The sequence below is a fragment of the Trachinotus anak genome, unplaced genomic scaffold (genome assembly GCF_046630095.1).
Source record: "Trachinotus anak isolate AG129_WGS33_773 ecotype Australia unplaced genomic scaffold, CSIRO_AGI_Tana_v1 ptg000029l, whole genome shotgun sequence".
NCBI lineage: Eukaryota > Metazoa > Chordata > Actinopteri > Carangiformes > Carangidae > Trachinotus > Trachinotus anak.
The window spans coordinates 494969-520125 of NW_027273880.1; the positions used below are offsets into that span (position 1 = coordinate 494969).

The 25157-nt window shown below is 40.8% G+C and overlaps 3 protein-coding genes across 4 annotated transcripts in view; 2 read left to right on the plus strand and 1 right to left on the minus strand.

Annotated features, from left to right (window-relative positions):
• The window catches only part of LOC139612003 (NLR family CARD domain-containing protein 3-like), a 30509-nt gene extending 18127 nt beyond the window's left edge, over nt 1-12382 (plus strand). The window contains exons 2-10 of one of the 2 annotated variants that reach the window (XM_071467127.1): nt 1913-2044; nt 2277-2390; nt 3648-3726; nt 3883-4108; nt 4255-6067; nt 6173-6346; nt 6440-6613; nt 10445-10491; nt 10647-12382. In XM_071467127.1, coding sequence (XP_071323228.1) covers nt 1956-2044; nt 2277-2390; nt 3648-3726; nt 3883-4108; nt 4255-6067; nt 6173-6346; nt 6440-6613; nt 10445-10491; nt 10647-11179 — 3249 coding nt within the window. In that variant the 5' untranslated portion in view covers nt 1913-1955 and the 3' untranslated portion in view covers nt 11180-12382. The remainder of the gene's footprint in view (nt 1-1912; nt 2045-2276; nt 2391-3647; nt 3727-3882; nt 4109-4254; nt 6068-6172; nt 6347-6439; nt 6614-10444; nt 10492-10646) is intronic. The other variant, XM_071467124.1, reaches the window with a different exon arrangement.
• The window catches only part of LOC139611995 (protein NLRC3-like), a 418379-nt gene that overhangs the window by 56265 nt on the left and 336957 nt on the right, over nt 1-25157 (minus strand). The gene's annotated exons all lie outside the window — the stretch shown is intronic.
• The window catches only part of LOC139611996 (NACHT, LRR and PYD domains-containing protein 12-like), a 173090-nt gene that overhangs the window by 49709 nt on the left and 98224 nt on the right, over nt 1-25157 (plus strand). The gene's annotated exons all lie outside the window — the stretch shown is intronic.

The window sequence follows — 25157 nt, forward strand, 5'->3', positions numbered from 1 at the left end:
ATGTGCTGCTGGCAAGTTTTTGTTGAAGCCATGAACTGTGTCTGCCATTCATTTTATTGTTGACGTTTTGTGGCAGTGTCAAAGGTCACTGAGGTCACTACCTTCAGTCACTGTGAAAAATGATGCACATTAACAACCAGTGTGATTCAGGGAGTGAGGGACGTTCACCGTCCACAGTCCAGGAAAAAGAGTCTGAGGTTGTTCACAGGTCAACAGGAAATAAAAAGTCATCTAATTTTCACAGAAACACAAACACTGTTGAAATCATGAAATAAATTCAGTTATTCAACCAGGCTGAGAGCTGCAGCAACACAATCAGCATCTCCACACTACAACACTATAAAATGTTTTATATATAATATACAGAATCGATCACTGTAATCCCAGGAAATCCTATTTCTGGAATAATGGAGAATGTTTTTCAGTTTATCTGTAGATTGTGTTTGACAGATTTTACTCACTGTCTCAGTTCTTCATTGTTCCTGGAGATGATGTTATTAATGTGAACCATAAAGGTTTACAGCTCTTTTAATGCAGCCATACAGTCATTGAAACTTCAGTGCTAACATCCTCGTCCGACGACACTGGTTAAAGTGCAAAAGTCAAAGATAAGACATAAAATTGAAAAGTCGACTCCAGCAGCAATAAAAGTAGAAGATCAGGTACATGTACAACCCTGTTTCCAAAAAAGTTGGAACACTGAGTAAAATGTAAATAAAAACAGAATCTGATGATGTGCAAATCGTGTAAACACATATTTAACTGAAAATAGAACAAAGACAACATATCAAATGTTGAAATACTGAAATATTATTGTTTTATTAAAAATATTTCATCAGTTTAAATTTGATGCAGCAGCACGTTTTAAAAAAGTTGGGACAGGGCAACAAAAGACTCGAAAAGTTGTGTAATGCTACAAAAAAACACCTGTTTGAATATCTCACAACTAATAAGGTTAATTGTCAACAGGTCAGTAGATGATTGGGTATAAAAAGAGGCTCCAGAGAGGCAGAGTCTCTGTGCAGCGAAGATGGGGAGAGGTTCACCACTCTGTGAAAGACTGTGCGGGCAAATAGTGCAACAGTTTAAGAATAATGTTCCTCAATGTAAAACTGCAAAGAATTTGTGAATTTCAGCCTCTACGGTTCATGATATCATTAAAAGATTCTGAGAATCCAGAGAAATCTCTGTGTGCAAGGAACAAGGCTGAAAACCAGTACTGGATGGTCAAGACCTTCAGGTCCTCAGGCAGCACTGCATTAAAAACAGACATAATTCTATAGTGGAAATCACTGCATGGGCTCAGAAACACTTCTGAAAACCATTGTCTGTGAACACAGTTCATCACTGCTCCACAAATGCAGGTTGAAACTCTACCATGCAAAGAAGAAACCACATCTAAACATGATCCAGAAACGTCACCAACTTCTCTGGGCCCGAGCTCATTTAAGATTTTTGATGATTGTTACTCCTTTTAACTGATACATACTGACTATCACTGATAAACACTGACTATTTCTCCCTATCACTGATCAGTACTGAACATGTCATGTTGTTGTCAGGACTTTACTGAGATCATATTGATTATTGATTCCATATTGTTGGATCAATGTCAGATCCAATCAGTTGATCTCAGTCCTTTTGTGTGTCAGTGGATGTCAATGTTGGTCCATCGTGTGTGAGCTGGGCTGCTCTTCACCTCACTGCAGCTTCATGACTCCATCTAGTGGACTGATAGTAGAAGTACAGCATCTTCCTCCTCCTCACACTGCTGACTGAATACAGCTGACACTGATATGAACCAGAGAAGAAGAGTCAGTCAGTGGAGGAGCAGCTGATATCTTTACAGGAGAAATGATGTCAATTTCAGTTGATGTGCAGATGAATGATTTGTGTTTGTCTCCACATGAAGGTAGAAAGTGTGTGTGAGCTGATGTGGATGTGAATCCAGCAGCATGGATCAGTGTGAGGACAGAGAGGAGGGAGCCCCTCCCTCTAAAATCACTCTGTGTGGGGGCCATGAGAGCCAGACCAGAGCTCAGAGGTGAGATGAGGATCTCTAACTGTCCATGACTCTTCTCCATGTCAGAGCTCAGCACTCACATCACTGCTCCATCATTTAGATTTCAGACAATCTGTTGATCAAAGGTCAGAATTTCAAACTGACACAAAGTCTTTTCACACTAAGTTACTTGTTGTATTTATTCAAAGATTGAACATATTTTTAATCAGTTTTTATTCAACATGCACATTTATCAGTTGTGTGTTTGTTTCAGGATCCAGCAGCAGAGACCAGACTCTCCTGAACCCAGCTGTCTGTCTTTAAAGAGCCACCTGTCGAAGGATGTTATCATTGACTTTAAAGAAGGACGTCCATCAGCTGATCAGATGTAAGCTGTAAAACTGAGGTTATTGTAGTAAAAAAATAATTTGTACAACGTGTTGTTGGATCAGGTCTGAAATCAAAGTGTTTCTGTTTGTTGTGAACGTCCACACTGGAAGGTGGAGGTCAAACTGTGGCCGTCAAAGAGAGGGGGGAGAAGTGATGTGGTTTAAATCCAGTCTGTCCTTGAAGACATTCACAGTGTTGACTAGGGCTGAACAATCAATCCAAATATAATCCAAATCACAGGAGCTGCAGTTTACTGATGAAGGTAAAATGTGTCACAACGTCGTTAGCACCATAAGTGTTGTGGTGCTACACAGACGCCCCGACCTACAAATCATATTCTCTAGACGTAAAGGAACATGTTTGTTTGGCACAAGCCCCAACAACAATCACATCATCATCATTTTTACAAATATCATGAAGCCCTGGACTGGAGAAGTTCAACAATGAGCAGTCAACTGACCAGCTCAGCTCTTAAACCCTTATATTTAATGGCAGTGGTCCAGGTTCGAGTCCGACCTGAGGCCCTTTGCTGCATGTCATCTGCTTTCCTCTCTGATACTAATTGTAAAGCTGAGGTACACTGCTTTTGTTGTTACCCTTGATATTGTTGGGTTATAACCAATGAAAGAGTGTGTATCTGCAGTTTGAAATCTCCAAAAATGTTGCAAAAGTCGGCATGAAGCAGCAACAGATTCCCTCACTGAGCTAAATAAACAAACACAATCAAAAACAGTGCTACAGGATTACTGCTGCCGGCACCACTCCATCTGACAAACACCTCTGATGGAGGGAACTGATCCCTTCAGATGTTCCTGATTCATGTTTGAACTGTCATTTACTCAGTGAAACTTTACGGGTTCACTTTCATTTTCATACTAGTTGCTGCCCAGTACAACCAGTCTGATACAAGCAGACACTGAGCAGCTCCACTGGAGCAGCTGGAAGGTCTAGGTGCCTTGCTTCAGGGCTCTTCAGCAGTGTTGAATGAGAGAGGGAGAGTTTTATGGAGGGTTGCTGAGAGACGTTGGAAATAAACCAAACTGGTGAACCCAAACACTGAGCTGGAAGCTACAAACAGCTGCAGACTGAGCTGTTGATTCTCAGTGGGATCAGCAGGACTAGTAAACCTTTACATCTACAGGGAGTGGTCTGATTCACTGTCCACATCCAAACATCACTTCATGGACCTTCAGCTTGTGTCTGTCTCTGTGTGGACAGACATAATGTGAGCTCATTCTTCATGATTCCTCCACAGAGTGGACCAGGAGAGCTCAGAGGTTCCCAGGGGTCAGTCTGCCCAGCAGCATCAAACACACCTGGACTCCATATTTATGGTCTGTGCATGTACAACAACTACTTTCACATCTGCTCACAATCATCTCCATGCTGCACTGTGAGACCAGTGGATTGTCAGTCTGTCCAACATGGATCTGATGTTTGGTTCCATGGTTTTAGTTTGATACTGTCACTCATGTAGTTTCCTGTTCCAGCTGCTGGAGGAGAACATGGTCAGTTTTGTGAAGGACGAGCTGAAGAAGATCCAGAAGCTTCTGAGTCCAGATTACCCAGAATGCTTAGAGAGCCAGAGGGAGGATGAGGAGGTGTTGGACAGTGAGGATGAAGAGCAGAGGAGCAGCAGAGAGGCATTTGTGAAGATCACGGTGAACTTCCTGAGGAGGATGAAGCAGGAGGAGCTGGCTGACTGTCTGCAGAGCAGTAAGAGGATTTCTCTAAAGATTCAACATGATGGAGAAATGAGACATTTACTAACGTCTCAACACATGAGGGAAATATGTTCATATATGTATTCTTTATGGAAATGAAAATATTTGATTTTCTGTATGAATCCTGTTTCTTTTAAGTTCATTCAGGAAACTCTGCTGCAGTTTGTCAACATAAACTTAAATCTGAGCTGAAAGAGAAGTTCCAGTGTGTGTTTGAGGGGATCTTTAAAGCAGGAAAACCAACCCCTCTGAATCAGATCTACACAGAGCTCTACATCACAGAGGGAGGGGCTGGAGAGGTCAATGATGAACATGAGGTCAGACAGATTGAAACAGCTTCCAGGAAACCACACAGACCAGAAACAACCATCAGACGAGAAGACATCTTTAAAGCCCCACCTGGAAGAGATGGACCAATCAGAAGAGTGATGACAAAGGGAGTGGCTGGCATTGGGAAAACAGTCTTAACACAGAAGTTCACTCTGGACTGGGCTGAAGACAAAGCCAACCAGGACATACACTTCACATTTCCCTTCACCTTCAGAGAGCTGAATGTTCTGAAAGAGAAAAAGTTCAGCTTGGTGGAACTTGTTCATCACTTCTTCACTCAAACCAAAGAAGCAGGAATCTGCAGGTTTGATCAGTTCCAGGTTGTGTTCATCTTTGACGGTCTGGATGAGTGTCGACCTCCTCTGGACTTCCACAACACTGAGATCCTGACTGATGTGACAGAGTCCACCTCAGTGCACGTGCTGCTGACAAACCTCATCAGGGGGAACCTGCTTCCCTCTGCTCGCCTCTGGATAACCACACGACCTGCAGCAGCCAATCAGATCCCTCCTGAGTGTGTTGACATGATGACAGAAGTCAGAGGGTTCACTGACCCACAGAAGGAGGAGTACTTCAGGAAGAGGTTCAGAGATGAGGAGCAGGCCAGCAGGATCATCTTCCACATCAAGACATCACGAAGCCTCCACATCATGTGCCACGTCCCAGTCTTCTGCTGGATCACTGCTACAGTTCTGGAGGATGTGTTGAAGACCAGAGAGGGAGGAGAGCTGCCCAAGACCCTGACTGAGATGTACATCCACTTCCTGGTGGTTCAATCCAAACTGAAGAAGGTCAAGTATGATGGAGGAGCTGAGACAGATCCACACTGGAGTCCAGAGACCAGGAAGATGATTGAGTCACTGGGAAAACTGGCTTTTGAGCAGCTGCAGAAAGGAAACCTGATCTTCTATGAATCAGACCTGACAGAGTGTGGCATCGATATCAGAGCAGCCTCAGTGTACTCAGGAGTGTTCACACAGGTCTTTACAGAGGAGAGAGGGCTGTACCAGGACAAGGTGTTCTGCTTCGTCCATCTGAGTGTTCAGGAGTTTCTGGCTGCTCTTCATGTCCACATGACCTTCATCAACTCTGGAGTCAATCTGATGGCAGAGGAAGATACAACATCAAAGAGGGCAAAAAGAAGAAAAGTCCAATCTACAGAAACAGACTTTTTCCAGAGAGCTGTGGACAAGGTCTTGCAGAGTCCAAATGGACACCTGGACTTGTTCCTCCGCTTCCTTCTGGGTCTTTCACTGCAGACCAATCAGACTCTCCTACGAGGTCTGATGACACAGACAGGAAGTGGTTCACAGACCAATCAGAAAACAGTCCAGTACATCAAGAAGAAGATCAGTGAGAATCTGTCTGCAGAGAAAAGCATCAACCTGTTCCACTGTCTGAATGAACTGAATGATGCTTCTCTAGTGGAGCAGATTCAACAGTCCCTGAGATCAGGACGTATCTCCACAGATGAACTGTCTCCTGCTGAATGGTCAGCTCTGGTCTTCATCTTACTGTCATCAGAAGAAGATCTGGACGTGTTTGACCTGAGGAAATACTCTGCTTCAGAGGAAGCTCTTCTGAGGCTGCTGCCAGTGGTCAAAGCCTCCAACAAAGCTGTGTAAGTGTAGAGAGGGTTTGGTTTGTTCATCATTACATAAAGACACTTCTCTCTGTTGGAAAATAAATTCCTCTCTTCTTTAATTCCTTGTTATCATCTCTTCAGACTGAGTCACTGTAACCTCTCAGAGAGAAGCTGTGAAGCTCTGTCCTCAGTCCTCAGCTCCCAGTCCTCTAGTCTGAGAGACCTGGACCTGAGTAACAACAACCTGCAGGACTCAGGAGTGAAGCTGCTGTCTGCTGGACTGGAGAGTCCACACTGTTCACTGGAAACTCTCAGGTCAGGATTCATCAACCTGTTTATCTGATGACTGTTTAACAGAGCACCAAGTGTTGACAGAGGGTTCCTGTGTGTGGTTTTGTGTGTCTGCAGTCTGTCAGGCTGTCTGATCACAGAGGAAGGCTGTGCTTCTCTGGCCTCAGCTCTGAGATCCAACCCCTCCCATCTGAGAGAGCTGGACCTGAGTTACAATCATCCAGGAGACTCAGCAGTGAAGCAGCTGTCTGCTGGACTGGAGGATCCAGACTGGAGACTGGACTCTCTCAGGTATGGACAGACACTGACTGAAAGAGGAGAAGAGCTGGAAACATTTCCTCTGTCAAAGCTGATGACAGATTTGTACAGAAGTTCTTTGCTTCGGCAGAACAATCCCAGGGACTGTTGTTACGTTCCCCGATGAGGAACTAGGGGATGAGGGGAAGTTGCAAAATAAAAAGTTTCATAAAGGGAGGGGCCACACCTGAGCAGGAGAGAGAGCAACAACATAAGACCACACCAGACCCCAGCATTAGGATCGTAATACTGTAGAGGCCTGTTCAGTGTTGATGCACTAATAACAACTGAGCAACAATAATAAAACCATCTCCACTGCTCAGAGACATTAATCTCCCAGTGTCTTTAACCAGGGAGGAAATAATGGAGAATTCAATCAGGTGGCACCATCATGTCTCTGTCTTCTAAAATATTGATGATGAATAATTACCTGAACTTCTGTAAGATCCTGATCTTGTGATTATGTGATCTGTTGTATTTAGGTTACAGTAAATCGTAACTGTGACATGCAGATGTAATAACTATACGGAGGCTTCCAGCTGTCCAACTGAAAACAACAAGACTGTCCTTCTGTAACAAATGTGCCCACAGGTCGTCTGTCAGCAGGTTATTATAACCCATAGTTAGGTTCTATTGCTAGGCTACATCTAGTGGTTGTAATCATGATGACAGGAGCAAAGGTAAAAGTGCAGTGATGTAGTTTATAGAGCGACAAAGTCCATGTCAGGAGGAGGTTGGAGTGGATAGATGGGTTAACAAAACACAAGAATATGACACAGGAGAGCCGTGTTCGATTCCCATGTGAAAGTAGCCGTTTATGTTGTTTCTATTATCCATCACCAGAGCCCTTGAAAGAGAGTCGGGTCAGTGGAAGTCCAAAATGCTTAATTGTCATGTGATTCATGGAGCCCTCACATAGTTCCTGGAAGTTAGAGGTGGGAAATTTGAAAACGAGGTAGAGAAGAGACAGAACTGTGGTTTTTAAGCAATTTTTGGTCATTTTTTGGTCATTAATAATAATAAATGCATTGATTTACAATATGTATACAGCACACTGACACATGTATATAATTACATCACTATATTCTTTTAAAAGAAAAAATAGTTCCTATCTGAGGACATAAAGTCTATGTTTACATTTCATAGATCTCAAATGAACTCAGAAACATGAATAGTATGTGAAGTGGTTTGTGCCCGTCTTCTGTCTTACATATAGTCTGCACCATGGTTTATTGTGCTGCGTGGGGATGCTGCATTCAGTCAGAACAATGAGGATTTAGCTCGGGTCAGCAGGAGCTACCTTACCATCACTAAAGAGGCTAACAACAAAAAATATGCATTAAACACTACATTTGCACTTTTTCCTCAAGGGAAGAATACATCATTGGCTTCATGTTTGGTTTATTAAAAAAAGGAACAGGGAAAGTCTTGTAAAACCCAGGGAGTTGAGACAGAGTGAGAGTGTTGTCTGACTGCAGAAAATGTTCAGGCTCCACTGAATCCCCCTCTGGTCTTTCAGTCTCAAATATGCAGTTTTGTGATGTATCACAAAAAGCTGCTTCTGTATTATTGTGTAACAGTAGCTTGTTTTCCAAAATGGATATTCACACAGGCCCCACTGATATATTTAACTAATATTTAACTAACCCCCCAAAAATTCACGTTTAGAAGCCTGTTACTCCAATTCCACAGCGTTGGATGAAATGACTTTCTGAGGACGGATTTTAAAATTAATGGGCTGCTCCTGGCTAATGTTGTGTGTTGCTGACCTTATCCATATCCAGTAACTCAGTCTAATCTGTTATCTGTTAACGTCCCTAAATCTTCTAATTTAGTGGGGAAACCACTAAACTGCTTTAATGTACATGTTAACATCATTCAGCTGTACCGATAATATACAGTCACATTCTTTACAAGTCTTACCTTTCAAACGTGCGTCCCAAACAGCATATTCTGTTGTTACTCCACTGTGCTGCTGCTATTTGCTGCTAACTTCCTGGAACTATTGAGACGCTCCATGATCCACCATTGCTGCAAAAACATGGTCCATTGGAGTGAACGGAGATGACGCGACTCTCTCTTTCAAGGGCTCTATCTATGAATGTTCATTGTTATTATTGTAACCATGACAACAAAGATCAGCTAATGTTGAGGAAGTACTTACTTTAACTCAAATCACTTCCACTTCCCAAATCAAATCACTTGATGTTTCGCTCCAGTAGAGGGGAAATAGGAGCGCAACATAAAAGCTGAAGGAGGTTTCTGCCCCGGTGGAAGCAGCGTATTGTCAGGAAGTGAAGTCATTTATTACAAGTGTTAGAAGCAACAACTTCAGGGTGAACCAAGGCCAAAACTATACTCAGAAGAAAGTCTCTCCCAGAAAGTGCTGACTAACCCGAGGTGAAAACAAAGGAAACTAAAGACACCAACTAAACCTGGCTCCCTAAGGTAAAGAAAAACAGGAGGAAACAGGTCAAAAATAAATGGCAGTTCACCCCTACAGCTTCAGTGCTATTTACAAGAAAGTGAATTCATCTATTTACATCCCCCAAAACAAAACCCAAATCTATTTCATACTCACAGCAGCACTGGGCCTGATCAAAAGCCACAGTTGACCAAACTAACAGAGAGAACTAACACACAATCAGACTGGGGGCCGGGACAGAACCGAGCTGCTGCTGTCAGCTCTGTCACCACAGCACAGGACAAACCATGGAGTTTGAAATGCTGGATATTGTGAAGCAGCCGACCAGCAGCCGCCACTTCCCCGGCCAAGCCCATGCATCCAGCCAATCAGGAGGGACCTAGAGGTGGAACACACGAAGCTCCTCACAGACAAAGAGCACTCACTCTCACATAAAAAAAACTGTCACAGTCACACCACAGTCATACATGAGAGGAAACTGGACATTAGTCAATAATACAACCAGGGCCTAACACCATCTTTTCCTAAACCTGACCAACCATTGACCATTATTATAATAACCAAGGCGACAGAGGTAGGGACAGCTGCCGCTGTAGGAGCACTATTTCAGGAGACACTCCTGACAAAGGGTGGTTGTTGTTCAGGTTGGAGGACTGGTTGAAAAAAAACTCATTGTTGTGAACAGTTGAATAATTAGTGTATTTGAGTGAATGTTTTGAACATGAAACAGCTGTTTTCAGTTTCTGTGTCTTGATGCCCAAACAAATCTGACACCAGATCAGATGAAGACACAAAGTGGCTCCTTAATGAAAACTGTACAGCAGCTGTAGTTTCACTAGTCTTCCTCTCTGAGCCTCTTCCTCTTTGCTCTACAGTTTCTCTGACTTCCTCTGGACCTTAAGTCAAATCAAAATGTGGCGACAGAAGCTCGTATGGTTCCTGCTGCTGTGTGACAGCTGATGAATAAACAGAACATCAGGTCTGATGTTTCTGCAAAACTGTTCAGTGACCTGTGAACATCATCTGTCAGATTTATTCATCTAACATGTCACAGACTGAGACACTGTGGAGCAAAGTGACACACATGAAGCTCATTTTAGTGAGGACTGTGTGTGTGTGTGTGTGTGTGTGTGTGTGTTTGTGTGTGGCTCAGACATTGTCCTGTAAGAAGAGGAAGTCTAGTGAAGCTACAGCAGAAAAATGTGTTACTATCTGAGGACATACAGTCTATGTTTGAGGATAACAGCTAGCATCAGCATCATTCTCTGTGAATATGCGTCCATACATACAAGCCTCCATTTGAACACAATCATGAAACAATGTGTGTATGAGAGCCATGTAATGTCCATGTCTGCATGCTGACAGAGAACGTGCTGGTCTGACCCCCCTCCTCCTTTCAGGGTGGAGCCTGCTGGAGTCCGGTGGTTGAGACCAGGTCTGAGGAAGTGTAAGTGTGTTTTTCATTGACTCATGAAAACAAAGCAGCACATTCAACCATCTTCAAACTGTCACATCACTGATGTCATGAGTCATCATCAGACTGTCAATAACTGATCAGATGATAGATCAATAACTGTGGATGTGTCTTGTTCTCTCCATCAGATTCCTGTGAACTCACGCTTGACACAAACACAGTGAACACAAAGATCAAACTGTCTGACGACAACAGGAAGATGACACGTGTGGAGGAAGATCAGTCGTATCCTGATCATCCAGACAGATTTGACCAGTGTCCTCAGCTGCTGTGTGGAACTGGTCTGACTGGTCGCTGTTACTGGGAGGTAGAGTGCAGAGGAAGGGTTGATATATCAGTGAGTTACAGAGGAATCAGAAGAAAAGGAAACAGTAATGACTGTTGGTTTGGATTGAACAATCAGTCCTGGAGTCTAATCTGCTCTGATGGTGTTTACTGTGTTTGGCACAATGAAATAAGTACACGTATCTCCTCCTCCTCCTCCTCAGTCTCTCACAGAGTAGCAGTGTATGTGGACTGGCCTGCTGGCTCTCTGTCCTTCTACAGAGTCTCCTCTGACTCACTGATCCACCTCCACACCTTCAACACCACCTTCACTCAGCCTCTGTATCCTGGGTTTGGGTTTGGGGCCAGTCCTGGTTCCTCAGTGTCTCTGTGTTGAGTGTAGCAGAGAGAGCCTCTGTTGAACAGAGAGAAGAACTGGTTTTTGTTTCTGTCCCAGTCTCTCAAGCTGCTGGAAGACTTGTCAAACATTTTGTGGTCCTGGGTTTTAATCCTCAGGTGACTCAGTGAAGTTTGAAGTCAAACACTCAAAGTGAAAACTGAAAATCTGTCACAGCCTCAAAGTGGTGAGACATTTAGAGGTGGTGTGTTTGATCCTGATCATGTCAGAAAGTCCAGCACCCAGAGTAAAGATTGAGCAGCTTTTAGAGATGATGTCTCCTATGTCTCATGGTCTCCCATGGTGTTAGAGACTCTTCAGGTGTTTTACATTCAGGTTTGATCCTCAGGTGACTCAGTGAAGTTTGAAGCCCAACACCCAAAGTGAAAACTGAAAATCTGTCACAGCCTCAAAGTGGTGAGACATTTAGAGGTGGTGTGTTTGATCCTGATCACGTCAGAAAGTCCAGCACCCGGAGTAAAGACTGAGCAGCTTTTAGAGATGATGTCTCCAGTGTCTCTGAGCAAATGTCTCACAGTGTTAGAGACTCTTCAGGTGTTTTACATTCAGGTTTGATCCTCAGGTGACTCAGTGAAGTTTGAAGTCCAACACCCAAAGTGAAAACTCAAAGGCTCTGAGGGAAACTTGTCAAACTGTCTTTCAGTGAATTAGAAAGCTCCTGACTCCCCTGAAGAGTCTGAGCCTGAGTCTGATCACATATAGCTTCCATAGACACTTTATATACAGTCATTGTTTGTGTAACCAACTTTAGTGATGTAAAGTGTATTACAGTATAACAACTTGGAGCAGTTATAAGACTCTGGCCAGGATCAGAAGACACTAAATTCGTAAGGAGCCAATGTGTTGAGCAACAATAATGAGACAGGCACTGTAATAACTGCTGAGTAGCCACTCTTGTATTTTTACAGTGAACGAAGAGAAATGTTCAATTTGTACAAAACCATAAAGTAATGACCCAAATTGCCAAAAATAAAAGAATAAAGTGTCCGTTGGGGCCCTTAGAAATAAGAGTTGTTGCAGGTGCACCTGATTTTAAAGGTCCAGTGGAGTGTAATGTGAATGTATGGGTGTGAGTGTGTACGTGTGTATCTCCTTTGTGGTGATTCTTCCTCAAAGTGGTTGACTCGCCATCTGTCACGACCGGAATCTGGTCCTGGTCCTTCGGACTTTCTCCCGTCCTCTCAAAACCTGACCTATACACAAGGTGATATAATTTACATTCTATTTTCAGATGCATCATTAAAGGTTTAAATGTCAAAAATCAACATATTGCATCAAAGCTTATATGTTAATCTTCAATCTTATCTCAGAGCTTCAGTTTTTAGTTTTTTGTTGTACAACATTCAATAATCAAGTGTATCAAATATGAGAACTAAGTATTCAAGTGCTCACATATTTATCTGTTCATGTGAACAGTACTTCAATAATATTTACGGTAGGCAACCATTTACATTCAAAATATATATCATAACCATATAAAAATCATGTGCTAATACATAGAAAATACACATTGAGTTTATTTTAGAGGTATCAAACACTATAGGCCTATTTATGCGAGAGAAAATGCACCAAAAATTACCCTCTATACAACTTTAAACTCACAGTGAAATGAAATAAATTCCTGCATATTATAAAACAAAATATTAATTTACTCTCATCATAGGATTTACCAAATTACTTTCTTTCCCTTTTTTAAATCAGTTTTAGGGAAAATAAAACGAACCTCGCTTTTACATTCATACATCAGCATAAAATTAATAAACACAATATGCACATGTTCAAAATATTGCACCATTATTTACTTCAGTTCACTCTCATAACCTTTAATATGACCACTGCTCTCTTCCAGCACACTGAGAAACCACAGAGAAATAGCATCAGAGCAGCTAAAGGGATGTTTCTCACCGTTGCACCGACAGTAAGTGCTAACACACTTTTTCCCTCCAGATAAACAACTCGTCTTACCGACATGACTCGTCTCCTTTGTGTGGTCACTCAGCTCCGGACTTCGAGTGGGTAAGTGGGCTCTCTTTCTTTTTCCGCTTTCCACAGTTTTACTCGGGTTTCTCTCCTTTGTTTCTCTGTCTACTCAGCAGGTAGCTGCCCTCACTCCCGATAAATACAAAGATAAATACACTCTCTTCTGTCTCTTGTCTTATTGTGTTAATTTTACATCTGGGCTACAAAAAGGTTTCATGATGAGTCACATTGGGGTTTTATTTCCAGCTGGTTTGCAGCTGAAATCATTTTGTGCTCATGGTTGGTGGAGTTTGCTCTCTTCTTCTTGCATTTTCACCTGAATGGGTGACCTTAGTTGTCGCTAACATTTAAAGAATATTTTAGTAGAGCAGGTTAAACCAAACTTTTGAATTATTCTGTTATTATTTTGAATTTGAAGTAAAAAATATATAGAAAGTGACAACAACACTGCAAGTTCAAGCGAGCCTGCTGGAGAAACTGTGCCAGCACCTGAGCAGTGGTTGGGCTTGTGTGGTGTTAGAGTTGAATTAATGTCAGCATCATGGTAATTCCAGTCACCTGTTTGATTGTATGTGATGATGTTGGTCTACAGTCAGAGTTCAGTAATAACACATTAACTCCTCTGCTCTTCACATTCACATTGAGTGTCTGTATCAAAATCTACAATAATACGTACGAGCACAAGAAATGTGGGAGTCTGTATTAAGGTTAAAGTTTTAATTAGATTTTTGTTGTGGTGCCACCCTCTCTCTTTTCACATGCATCATGTGCAGCTTGAACACTCACTTCTTGACCACTTCATATAGTTACAGACTGTCTTTCTATCCACCTTCTAATTTCAGACCGCTGTGTTTTTCAGGCGCTTCATTGGAATCAACCCAGAAAGAGGGACAAAGGCCAGCCGGGGCGAGGTCGTCTCCAAGAGGACTGGGAGAGTCGTCCAGAAGAAGTCTGTCACAGTCAGTCCCCACGTCTCCACTCTTCTCACGTGTATGAAAACTGTCGGTAAAATCTGGGCAGACCTGCGATCAGTTCTGTTTTGAGAGCTCTCAGAGCCTCCTCTTTATGTTGTAAGAGACCTGTTAAAGTTCATTTAAAACAGCCTGATTTGAAACACAAAGCCTGTGGCGCTCTGAGTTAAGCTAAAACCTTTGAGTCACATTTTGTACAGTGTACTCTCTTTCAGAAACTTTAGTTGGTTATGGTGCATGTGTACTTTATACAGGTTACTTCTTGGTTTCCCCATCCCATTAAATCGTGGGGCTCCCATTGTCTGTCCCTCACACACAATATCTCAGACACCAGTCTGTTAGTTAGTTAGTTAGTGTGAAAATGGAAGCTTCTCTCCTTATAGATTATTATGTTTGTGGGATCCAGTTTGGCACTGGGATCAAGTCTCAGTGCCAAACTGTGCATTTTGTATTGAAAATGTAGTATGCATAATTCCCCTAAGTTTATTAAAATGTTGATCACATTTAAGGATAACGGCTTCTCTGTTATACATAACTGAAATTTAGAACTGTAATGAAAAAATAAACAGTTTGTATCACCAACAACAAGTATTTCAGTTAGTGTTGCCTTTTTCTAATAAATGTTGGGTTACAGATATAATCTTATAATTTCTTCGTCTCTTCTTTTCCATAGAATGATTTATTGCTGAATTTTGGTGAACAGAATCATTCAGTATGTGTATCTTGTATAGATTATCACACTGAAATCGCTAGTCAAGGGTTAGGGTTACACTCAAGGCGGTACTTAATTCATGGTGGCTGGCCGTCATCAATACTGTCATGATTACTGCAGCTACTGTAAATTGTAATAACATACAACCCTATACTGTGTTTTTAGTACTTAGTGGTATAACAGTAATAAACTGTAAAATACGTTTACAGTAAGCAAGCTAGAGAAAAAACTATAGAAAAAACTGGCAACCCTGCTGCCAGTGGTCTACTGTAAACTCAAGGAAACACAGCAATGCACTGTAATTCAGTACATGGTCGTATTACAGTAACATACTGTTGAGTTGATTACAGTAGGAGAACTGTAAAATTAACAGTAAACTACTGGCAACCCTGCTGCCAGTATTTTACTGTTAATTTACATGACAATCTTTTACAGTGTACTGACTGTAATTACCTCTATAATTAGCTATTTTTTTTTCAAGCAGCCCCTCAATGTGCATCTAAATCTAACACTAATATTAAAAACACTGTTTTACGCAGACTGTTGAACAGACTGTGTAACTGAAGTATTAGTATTATGAACAGAGCACTGGAATTCATTTGATATTCATTTAAAAGTTGCCAAATCTAGTGAGAAAACTGCTAAAGTGCCAACATCACTTGGAAGGAAACCTCCTTAAAGGGGCTTTATGTATTGATTATTGATTTTATATTTATTATGTAATGGTGATAAATGATGACTGCTGATTGGAGGAGCCACCTGGCATTTCTTTGTGAAGGGCCCCACCACACTGTAGAATCACCACTGGTCATTTACATTCATTTTTTCCCTCATCAATCTAAATTCAATCATGACAAAGTGAAAACAGAATTTCTGAAGATTTTTTTTGGAGATGTATTAAAAAGGAAAAACTGAAATAACACATTTCCACAAGTATTCAGACACTTTGCTGTGACAGTTGAACTTTAGCTCAGGTTCCATTTCTCGTCATCATCTCTGAGATGTTTCTCCACCTTGACTGGAGTCAGTCTGTGGTAAATTCAGCTGGTTGGACTTATTGTGGAAAGGAGCACACCTGTAAAATAACACAATGTGGAAAAGTGGAAGGGTCTGAATGCACTGTAACTCTGTGACAACAGGTCTGTCCTCGCCCACGGATAATGAGTCTGTTGTTTCATGAAGAATAATCTACATAGTAGTTTTGATAGTGATGTTTTGTGTCTCTTTTTATGTGTTTATGTGTTTGTTTGTATTTTAACTGAAGAACGTGTGATGTTTTGTTGACTTATTTAGAGATAATTTTTGTCATCTAGTCAGTAGCATATGTAGCATCAGTTTATTTCAGTGGCATAAGGTTAAAATATTTGTTCATAAATCTTCAGATACTTGTATGACTGTGTGGCATTAATCATTTCTCCTTCCTGATTGATTTTTTTTGACACTGCTAATTAATCATCAGTATTATTGTTATTGCAGCCACTGTTATTGAGTCTTCTATAGATACTACTAATAATGACCACAACAATAATGGCCTATCAACCCTTCATATTGTGAGGATTTAGATGGAGTTATCAGTGTTGGGAGGGTTACTTTTGAGGTAATAGGTAATAGTTACAAATGTAATATTTAATATAACTGTTTTAATGACTTCATCAAAGTCATTGAACTTATCACACTTGACTATTTTTGATGACTTTTCAGTTTTATTATTTTTGTGTGTTTGTGGTCTATAGAAATGTCACAACCTGATGTCCTCTCCAAGGTCATGTTTAATGAAAACACAAAGCTGAATAAAGTTAGTGAGTGAAGTTTATTTATTCATAGTTTAGTTTGCTCAGTGCTGTTTCATCACTGTGTGGAAGTTTTATTGGGACTGCAGATTAAAATTAGCCTCAGGCTAACTCTGCTACACTGCATCAGATAGCCCCATATTTAATATTGTACATTGTCTCTTATAAATACAGTAAATAAATGTTATAAATTGTGTTATATGTTTTATTGAACTTTATTTCACCTGTACTTTTGTTAAGAAATGTGCTCTACATGATTTCACTGTATAATATGATTGGAATTCATTGACAATAGAACTGACAGCTGGAATAGAACGCTCATGTTGTGACGTCCTCTGACATCATAGAGGCTCATTTGCATATCATCTGCAGGACAGTAGAGTTCTACAGTCCTATGTACATTTGGCCTGTGGACAGGTAAGACCTCCTCGCTTCACTCTCTTATTTCTCTTTGGTCAAACTGTTTCATGTTGTGGAAAAGGAGAATTTACTTTTCCTGTGTTTTCCTGTTCAGTGAGTCACTTTTTTCATCAGTTACAATCCAACAGGCATTATATTAAGATGTGCATCTCTGTTTGTAGTCAGGAGATGCCAACGTACTTTTTCCTCTTGTACAACACAGTTTGAAGCAGAAAACTTTGTTTTACTTGTTGTCTAAGTTGCATGTGTGGAAAACTGTGTAGATTTACTTGCTCTGGAAGAAATTTTACATGAAAGGTTTGAAATTGTTGCATTTGTGACTTTCTGCAGTTTCTTTAACAGATAACATGAAAAATAAAGATTATTTAATAAGTATTTTATTACATGTGACTGCATTGTTTTTTAATTCCTGTGTGCAGTTTTTTGATCACAAAAAGTTTTCATGTGACAGAAAAAGCTTCTTTTGAGCTCCTTGTGATGAATTGTCATGTTGTATTAACTGCACTTGTTGCTACACTGCTGGGTTATGAGTTTAGATATGAAACATGTCAGTTACAGTTACATTTCTGTTTCTGATCCACAGTGTAATGATGAAATGCTGGTAAGAAAGATTTTTGCTCAGTGAAGAAAATAAAGATGATGAGTGACATTGTTAATTACAGCAGACAGAGATGGAGACAAGGAGGCAGCTGCTGATGTCACAGCAACCAACAGAGCAGCAGAAGGAGCATGAAGAGGAGAGGCAAAGACTTCAGAGACAGAGGAAGGAAAAAGATAAGTCCAGAGCAGACAGAGTCACTGAGGTAGGCCACAACGCAAACCCTCCCACACAGTCACCAGTGTTCACCAGGGGACCAACAATGTAAGAGTCACACAATGAATGAGACAGAAAGCACTTAGAAAACGGGACCAGAGAACTGAGGGAGATGGTTTCACATTTCACATCTGACTAAACTAAGTAACATTTTACAAAGACAGTTGCAACCACCTAGAAATAACTGAACAACCACTTGATAGTCAGATAGTGTATATGGTATAGCCCACCCTAACCCCTAAGCAGACATATAGTAACCTTACCCAGCCTCACCTAAGTGGGTGGTGCACAATACAACTGAACTAGTGACTGCCGAACATAACTGGGTCACATGGCAGCAGATCATCATCCAGATCCAGAGATCAAACCATGATCCTGCTGGAGAAGCAGACTGGAGTTACCACAGCTGCCGGCAGGAGACGCCCTCCACTGTTAGTGTGTGAGTGATGTTATAATGCTGAATTCTTTTGAGCGTGTTCAGTTAAAGTGCAAGTGTTTCCAGTGTTTAATGGACACTGAGAAGAATATTTACCTGATGAGGGGAAAAGAAACAAATGTCTCCACACAGGTCAGCAGCATGTACACACACCTCCATACAGTCAGTGTCCAGCAGGAGTTCAACTGAGCGACGAGGGGACAGAGTCATGGAGGGAAAATATTCATTTCAAAGTCACTGTTATATTCTGACAGACTGAACAGTGGAGACTGTAGCTGCTAATGTTATAAGCTCCCAGCTCACATGATGAGCTGTCGCCACGTTAGCCTGAACAAGCTAACGGTAGCCTAAACACGCTAATGTTAGCATAAACAAGCTAATGTTAGCATAAACAAGCTAACGTTAGCCTTAACAAGCTAACGGTAGCCTGAACAAGCTAATGTTAGCCTGAACAAGCTAATGTTAGCCTGAACAAGCTAATGTTAGCCTAAACAAGCTAATGTTAGCCTGAACAAGCTAACGTTAGCCTGAACAAGCTAATGGTAGCCTGAACAAGCTAATATTAGCCTAAACAAGCTAATGTTATCCTCGGTGAACATTGTGTGTGGAGCGTTGCTACAACAGAAGTCATCGTCATAGTTCACATACAGGAACAGTAACTTGACATCAGACTGCAGCTGCTGATTCATTTAATAATTGAGTATTCTACCAATTATTCTATCGATTGATCGAGTATCTTGATAAGAACTATTTTTGTCTTATTAAAGAGCAATAGAAAATATAAAAAAGAGAAAACAGGTCTCATAAAATGAGAAAGTAAGTGGTTTACTTTCAAGAAAAGTCACTTCATTTTTATTGCTTATTTTTCATACAATATTATCTGTAAAAACTGAAGCCATGTAGTGAAGTACCATGTTACATTCTTGGTTTTGAAATTCAAAAACAAATCCATAAAAAATAAGAACCATAAAACTTAAATTGATAGCTCGGGCTTTTATCTGCTTCGGTCACTGAATTCCACTGACCTATATTTGGGACAGGTGTCTACATGGGACAGGCCATTAATTCCATCTGCACAAAACTCATGCACAGGAATTATGGGAAATACTGTCAAATTGATTAATTAAATCAGTGTTAATAAAAATACTATTAATGTTACCAGGCTATCCAATAACATATTACAACAAATTCATGTGATCTCGCTCTGAGAGACAGCGTATCTAGGACAACCACATGCAGAGAGAGAGAGAGAGAGAGAGAGAGAGAGAGGACCATATCAAAATACAGGTAGCCTACTTTAGAAAGGACGAAAGCTGAAGATTGCCATAGTTATTTAAACCTTTATTTGCATGAACAAATCAGATAACTGACAGGGACGATACATCCAGAGAACCGGGCGTCTAATTGAGACCTGCGTTTATTTGACAAACTGTGCAGCCACACCAGGACAGTAAAATGGACTCGGCTTCTAATTGAAGTTCTGAGGTAAGTCATTTCAAATTGTCAAATAGTCATTTCCTAAATGCACACAAGGCAAAATAAGGCATAAATAGAAAAATAAATAAAATAATAATATCCTGCCTTTAAGTTAATAGAGCTTAACTTTCAGAACTACAGGTTTTAACCTAACTACAGTTCCGGTGTAAAGTATTTACTGTCTTCTTGGTTCACTTTGTGGCATGGTGTAAGAGGCCAAACAAGTTCTGGCAGGATTTTTCTCCATTTTCCAAACTGTTCCATCAAATCACGTCTGCCCTCCCTCATGTATCAACAGTGTAAGCAGAGAACTGAGCCGTCATATGGATTAAATGAAGCTTGGATACAAAGAATTTGCCTCCATGACTTTCATTAATGGAGTTTCTTGAGGAATCGTTTCAGCTGTAATTTGAGATCATGAACATGTTGACGACATGTTGTTGATATAAAGTGAACAACTGAGACTCACTCAGCCTGAACTCTGTACAGATCTGATGTCTGTCTCTGAGCTGTTTCCTCCTGTGGCTCCGTTTACACACTGACTTCTGCTCCTCTACAACTTGTCCTGATGATCTGAGTGAGATCATAAACTGCAGACACCAGGCATGGTGTGGTTTTTTCTGGACCTGCTGCTGCACCTGAACCTGCTGCTGTCATTCCACATGTTGTTATTGTTACTGTACCTGTCTTCTTCTTCTCTCTGAGTTTAATGTCAGACTAGAACAGTCTGGAACAGTCTCTCGTCAGTCCTGGAAGAATCAGATCTCCAGTACCTACGACATTTACAGTACCTACAACACTGTAGGAAAAAACCAAAAGTACCATTTGGTACTGTATTGGTTGTCATGACATCCCTACTAAATGTAATTTCATGTGTCAAGAGACTGGTGTAAACTTGTCTTTGGCCTGAAAATGTTTCAGAACCATGTGTTTGGGTGAGTAAACAGAGTTTATAGGTTTTGCTAAACGGTCTGACATGTTGACATAAATCAGTCTGACATATTGCAGTGGTTTTATACTCCACCCCTGCAGTCACTGGTAGATCATGTTGACTATCAAGTCAGGTGAAGTCATCTTAAGTCCATCTCCAACGCACCCAATGCTTCCTTCCATTACAAGGTTCTTTGGTTTGTTTGGCCAGAACAGTCTTTGTGCAGCTGGATGCACCAACAGACGAGGAGACAAGTCTGACTTGTGCTTCTACAGAATCCTGTCAGAGAAAGAAAACCCAGAGAGGAGGAGATTGTGGATCTGTACAATCAAATGTGCCTCCGTCCCTGGGGAGGGCAAACACTGGCAACCATCAAAGTTCACACATTTCACCAAAGGTAAGTTCAGGTAAACACTGAGATTCTGCACTGTTGTATTTTTATTGTTGTATTGTCATTATATCTTAACATAATGGTTCTGATACGGTTCGTTTCCAACCAGCTCCAGTGGCCTGGACCAGTTACACCTGCTAACTGTGGTAGTTTTTATATAGTCCTGTTCACTCACTCATTCACTCACTGACTCGCTCGCTCGCTCACTCAGGTCATGAACAATGCTGTTTCTCAGTGTGAACAGTCAGCAGCAGTTGTTCTGAAGGGAGAGAGGGGTTTACCAGTCTGCAGGAATGAAGTTCAGGATTCATACAAATTCCTGAAAGTTTGGAAAATATTTCTTTTTAACTGTTTGTTTTCTAGGTCAGAAAAATGCTGTTTCATCATCTTGTTACACAACCAGAATCAATTCTGAATCCAATCCTGAGATTTTCTGGATTGTGCAGTCCTTGTAGTCGAGGCTGATAAAATCCAATCAGGAGCCACCGTGGGTGTCTATGTCATCATTTCCAAAAGTCTCTGTTTCTGTCCGTCCGGACGACAACACAACCCTGGTGTTTTCAAAATGAAACGGGTCCAGCAGTGTTTCTGAAAGTCTCTGTTTTAGAGGCTGAAGACTCTGGAGGAGAGTGGACGGAGGAGGAAACAGAGAAGAAGAGATGAGTTTCAAACTAAAACATAGAGGCCAATCACAGGAAAAAAAACACAAGGTAAGTAATTACCCTAACTCTAATAAATCAAAAGTCTAAGACTCCAGACCATGTTCAACAACTGTCATACAAAGAGCAGGTCATGACATCTTTATTCTTAATATAATGTTTGATCCAGTTCAACCTGAAAATTATATTAGATGAATGGAAATCAAGATAATTCTGTTGAAATAGTGAGACTTGTTTTTTTATTTTTAAGGTGAATAAGGTAGAGTCTGTTTTTAATAAATGATGGTGGATGGCAAACCTGTTTTTAACACACACACACACACACACACACACACACACACACACACACACACACACACACACACACAGAGTCATGTGACTTCTTGTACCTGCAGAGGGGAGGAGCAGCTGAAAGTGAAAGTGTTCAGTGAGCTCAGACTCCATTTGAAGTGGACGGAGCAGAAGGAGGGAAACTGAAGGCTGAGGCAGGTGAGTGTTAACACAACATTATTATTATTTTACTGTCAAAGTCTCTGAGTCAGTTTGTCCCTGTGGACTGTGGAGGGAAGAAGAGTCACAGTGAACTTCTGTCCACACAGAGACACTGAGAGGAAAACCTGTGTGTGTGTGTGTGTGTGTGTGTGTTTCTGGGTGTGTCTCTTGAGCAGCTTGTTTGTCCTGACTCTTGTGTGTGTGAGCTCACAGTCAGTGTTACTGGTTTCCCTCTCAGACTGACTGAAGTCCTGAAGATGAGTGATTGTGTGGAGGAAGAGGAGGACAGAGCAGAGTCTCCAGGACCCAGCTGTCTGTCTGTGAAGAGTCACCGGTCCAAAGATGAACCTCTGAAATTCAGTCCTGAACCTGGACCCTCAGACTCACAGTAAGAGACCTGCTACAAACCTGTGAACCTCCAAACTGTCTCTGTAACAGTGTTTAGTGTGTTGAGCTCCTGCAGTGATGTCACTTCCTGTAACATTTTTTTTTATTATATAAACAGACAAGGCAGTTTTGCTTCTTCACAGGAAAAACTGAGGTTGAGCAGAAGCACATTAAATAAATAAAGTCAAACTTTAAGAGAAAAAAACAGAAGTACATGAAGGATTAAGAAGAAGATTCATTGAAATAAACCAAGAGAATAAACTAACTTCAGGGCTTTCTTATCATCCTTTATCAGCTTCAGAGACTTGCATAGTGATTGAAATTCATTCAGCCAATGATTCATACATCGTTTGGCTTCAAAGTACCTGCATTTGTAAATGATCCTCTTGGACTGTGTCCAGCTCCACATGTCGCTCCAGAAAGACTGATCCACAGTGGAAGAATAAATGTTCCAAGCTTTCAGCCTCATTTTCACAGAACACACAGTTCTTCACATCAAGATCAAATATATCTTCTCCTCATCACCTTCACCTCCTCAATCTCAAATCCCCTCAGTATAGAATTTCTTTTAACTGGGCTGTGGCAGCGTTCCTATAACAGACTGTTTCTAATAATTTTGTGCATTTACTGTCTCAAAAGTCAGTTCCTGTGCTGCAGAGCTGTGTCAGCCCAGGAGAGATCTTTAACCATTGATCTCAAAGAGACTGGTACGGCTTTAATCAATCTGTTAAAGGTTTGAACAGAACATTTGAGTTGGAATTTCTCACAGAACATCTCGTGCTGTAACACATTTCCACTGTCATCCAGAAAATGAGCTACAGCCCAGATTCCTTCAGATTTCCACTCATCTGAATACACTGATTTTTCACAGTGTAGAACATGTGTGTTGTTCCACACAGGTGTGTTATGTGGTGTCATATTATGTCTATATATTAATCGACTGGAGGGCTTGCTGATAGAAAGTGGAGAGTTTGACTGGAAATGAGCTAAATTCAAAGTCACAGAGTAGTAGAAAGTTTGTTCCTCCCATGTTCTGGAAAATCACATCAGGGACAATGAACCAAAAAGATGAAAGACTGTAACCACTTCAGTTTCAAGACACCACTCAGAATATCAAAATCCATCACATTTGCTCCTCCCTCTTCATAGTTTTTAATGATATCAGTTCTCCTTATATGCTGACATTTATTTCTCCATTTGGACTTAAATGAACTTTATTTATAGTTTGGATCATTGTCGGTGATATGGGGAAGGAGAGAGCTGGTAAATCAGTCTGGACAAACTCTCCATCTTTGTTAACAAAATCCTCCCAGACATGCTGACATCTCTCTGCAGCCATCTGTGAAGAACTGTCTGACACTTTTCCATATTGTTACAGATATTCCTCTTTTCACTCATAATTCTGTCTCTACAAATAACAGTTCCTAAAGATTTCCCCTCCTTCTGAACCTGTATATTACATGCTGACTGCAGGGGGCGCTCCTGCACTGTCATTGTTTCACATTTATTGATGTTTAACCATGGACCTGATGCTTTGGAGAACTGATTGACTGCAAAGCTAAAGGATCTGATTTTCATTTTATAAGAACAAAGTTGGGTCATCCACCAGCTGACTTCTTATTATTTGTTTATCCATCACATTTAACCTTCAATGTCACTGTTTTAATCAGAATAGATCACATCTCTGCCACCATTACAAACAGAGGTGGCCAAGTGCCATGTCCTAGAGAAACACAGCTGTAGATTCCATTGTACAGCAGCTCTATAATCTTAATAAATGTCTCTCCAAGACCAAAGAACCTCAAAGTTTCCAGTATAAACTGATGTTGGACAGAATCAAATGCTTTGTAAAAATCTAGAAATAAAATAAACCCACTCTCTTGGATTATTTCACTACCATCAAGAAGGTCTAATACAGGCCTTGTGTTATTATGAACTGACCTTCCTTTCAAAAATCCTGACTGTGTTTCACTAATTATGGACCAAATACCTGTCTTCAGTCTCGCAGCAACAGCCCCTGAGAGTATTTTATCGTCAATGTTCAACAAAGTGATTGGTCCGAATCAGCTTCACCGAAAGAGTAAAGTGAGGAGCACAGATCGGAGGAAAACGTCAACACTTCTTTCTCTAAACTCTCTGGTTCTTTGCATTGGACTCCATTTATCAGTAGACTTGTATTTGAGTTTCTCTGTTGTCTACTTTTCTCTAAGTGACTAAAACATGAGGAGTTTTTCTCACCTGCCTCTAGACATTTGGCTCATGATCTTATAAAGGCACAAGACACAGACACTTTCAAGACACAGATCATCTAACTTGGTTTGTAACTCCATCAGTTTGTTTTTCTTCTGAGGGTTTAGATCTGTTTCCTAAAACATTGAGGTATTTCTTGGAGAAAATTACTTTCATACTTTTTCTTCTTTAGTTCCTTACAAACATTTGTAGTATATTCTTGACTTTTGAATGTAATAGATTCCAGTTTGCAAATATTACCTTCAATT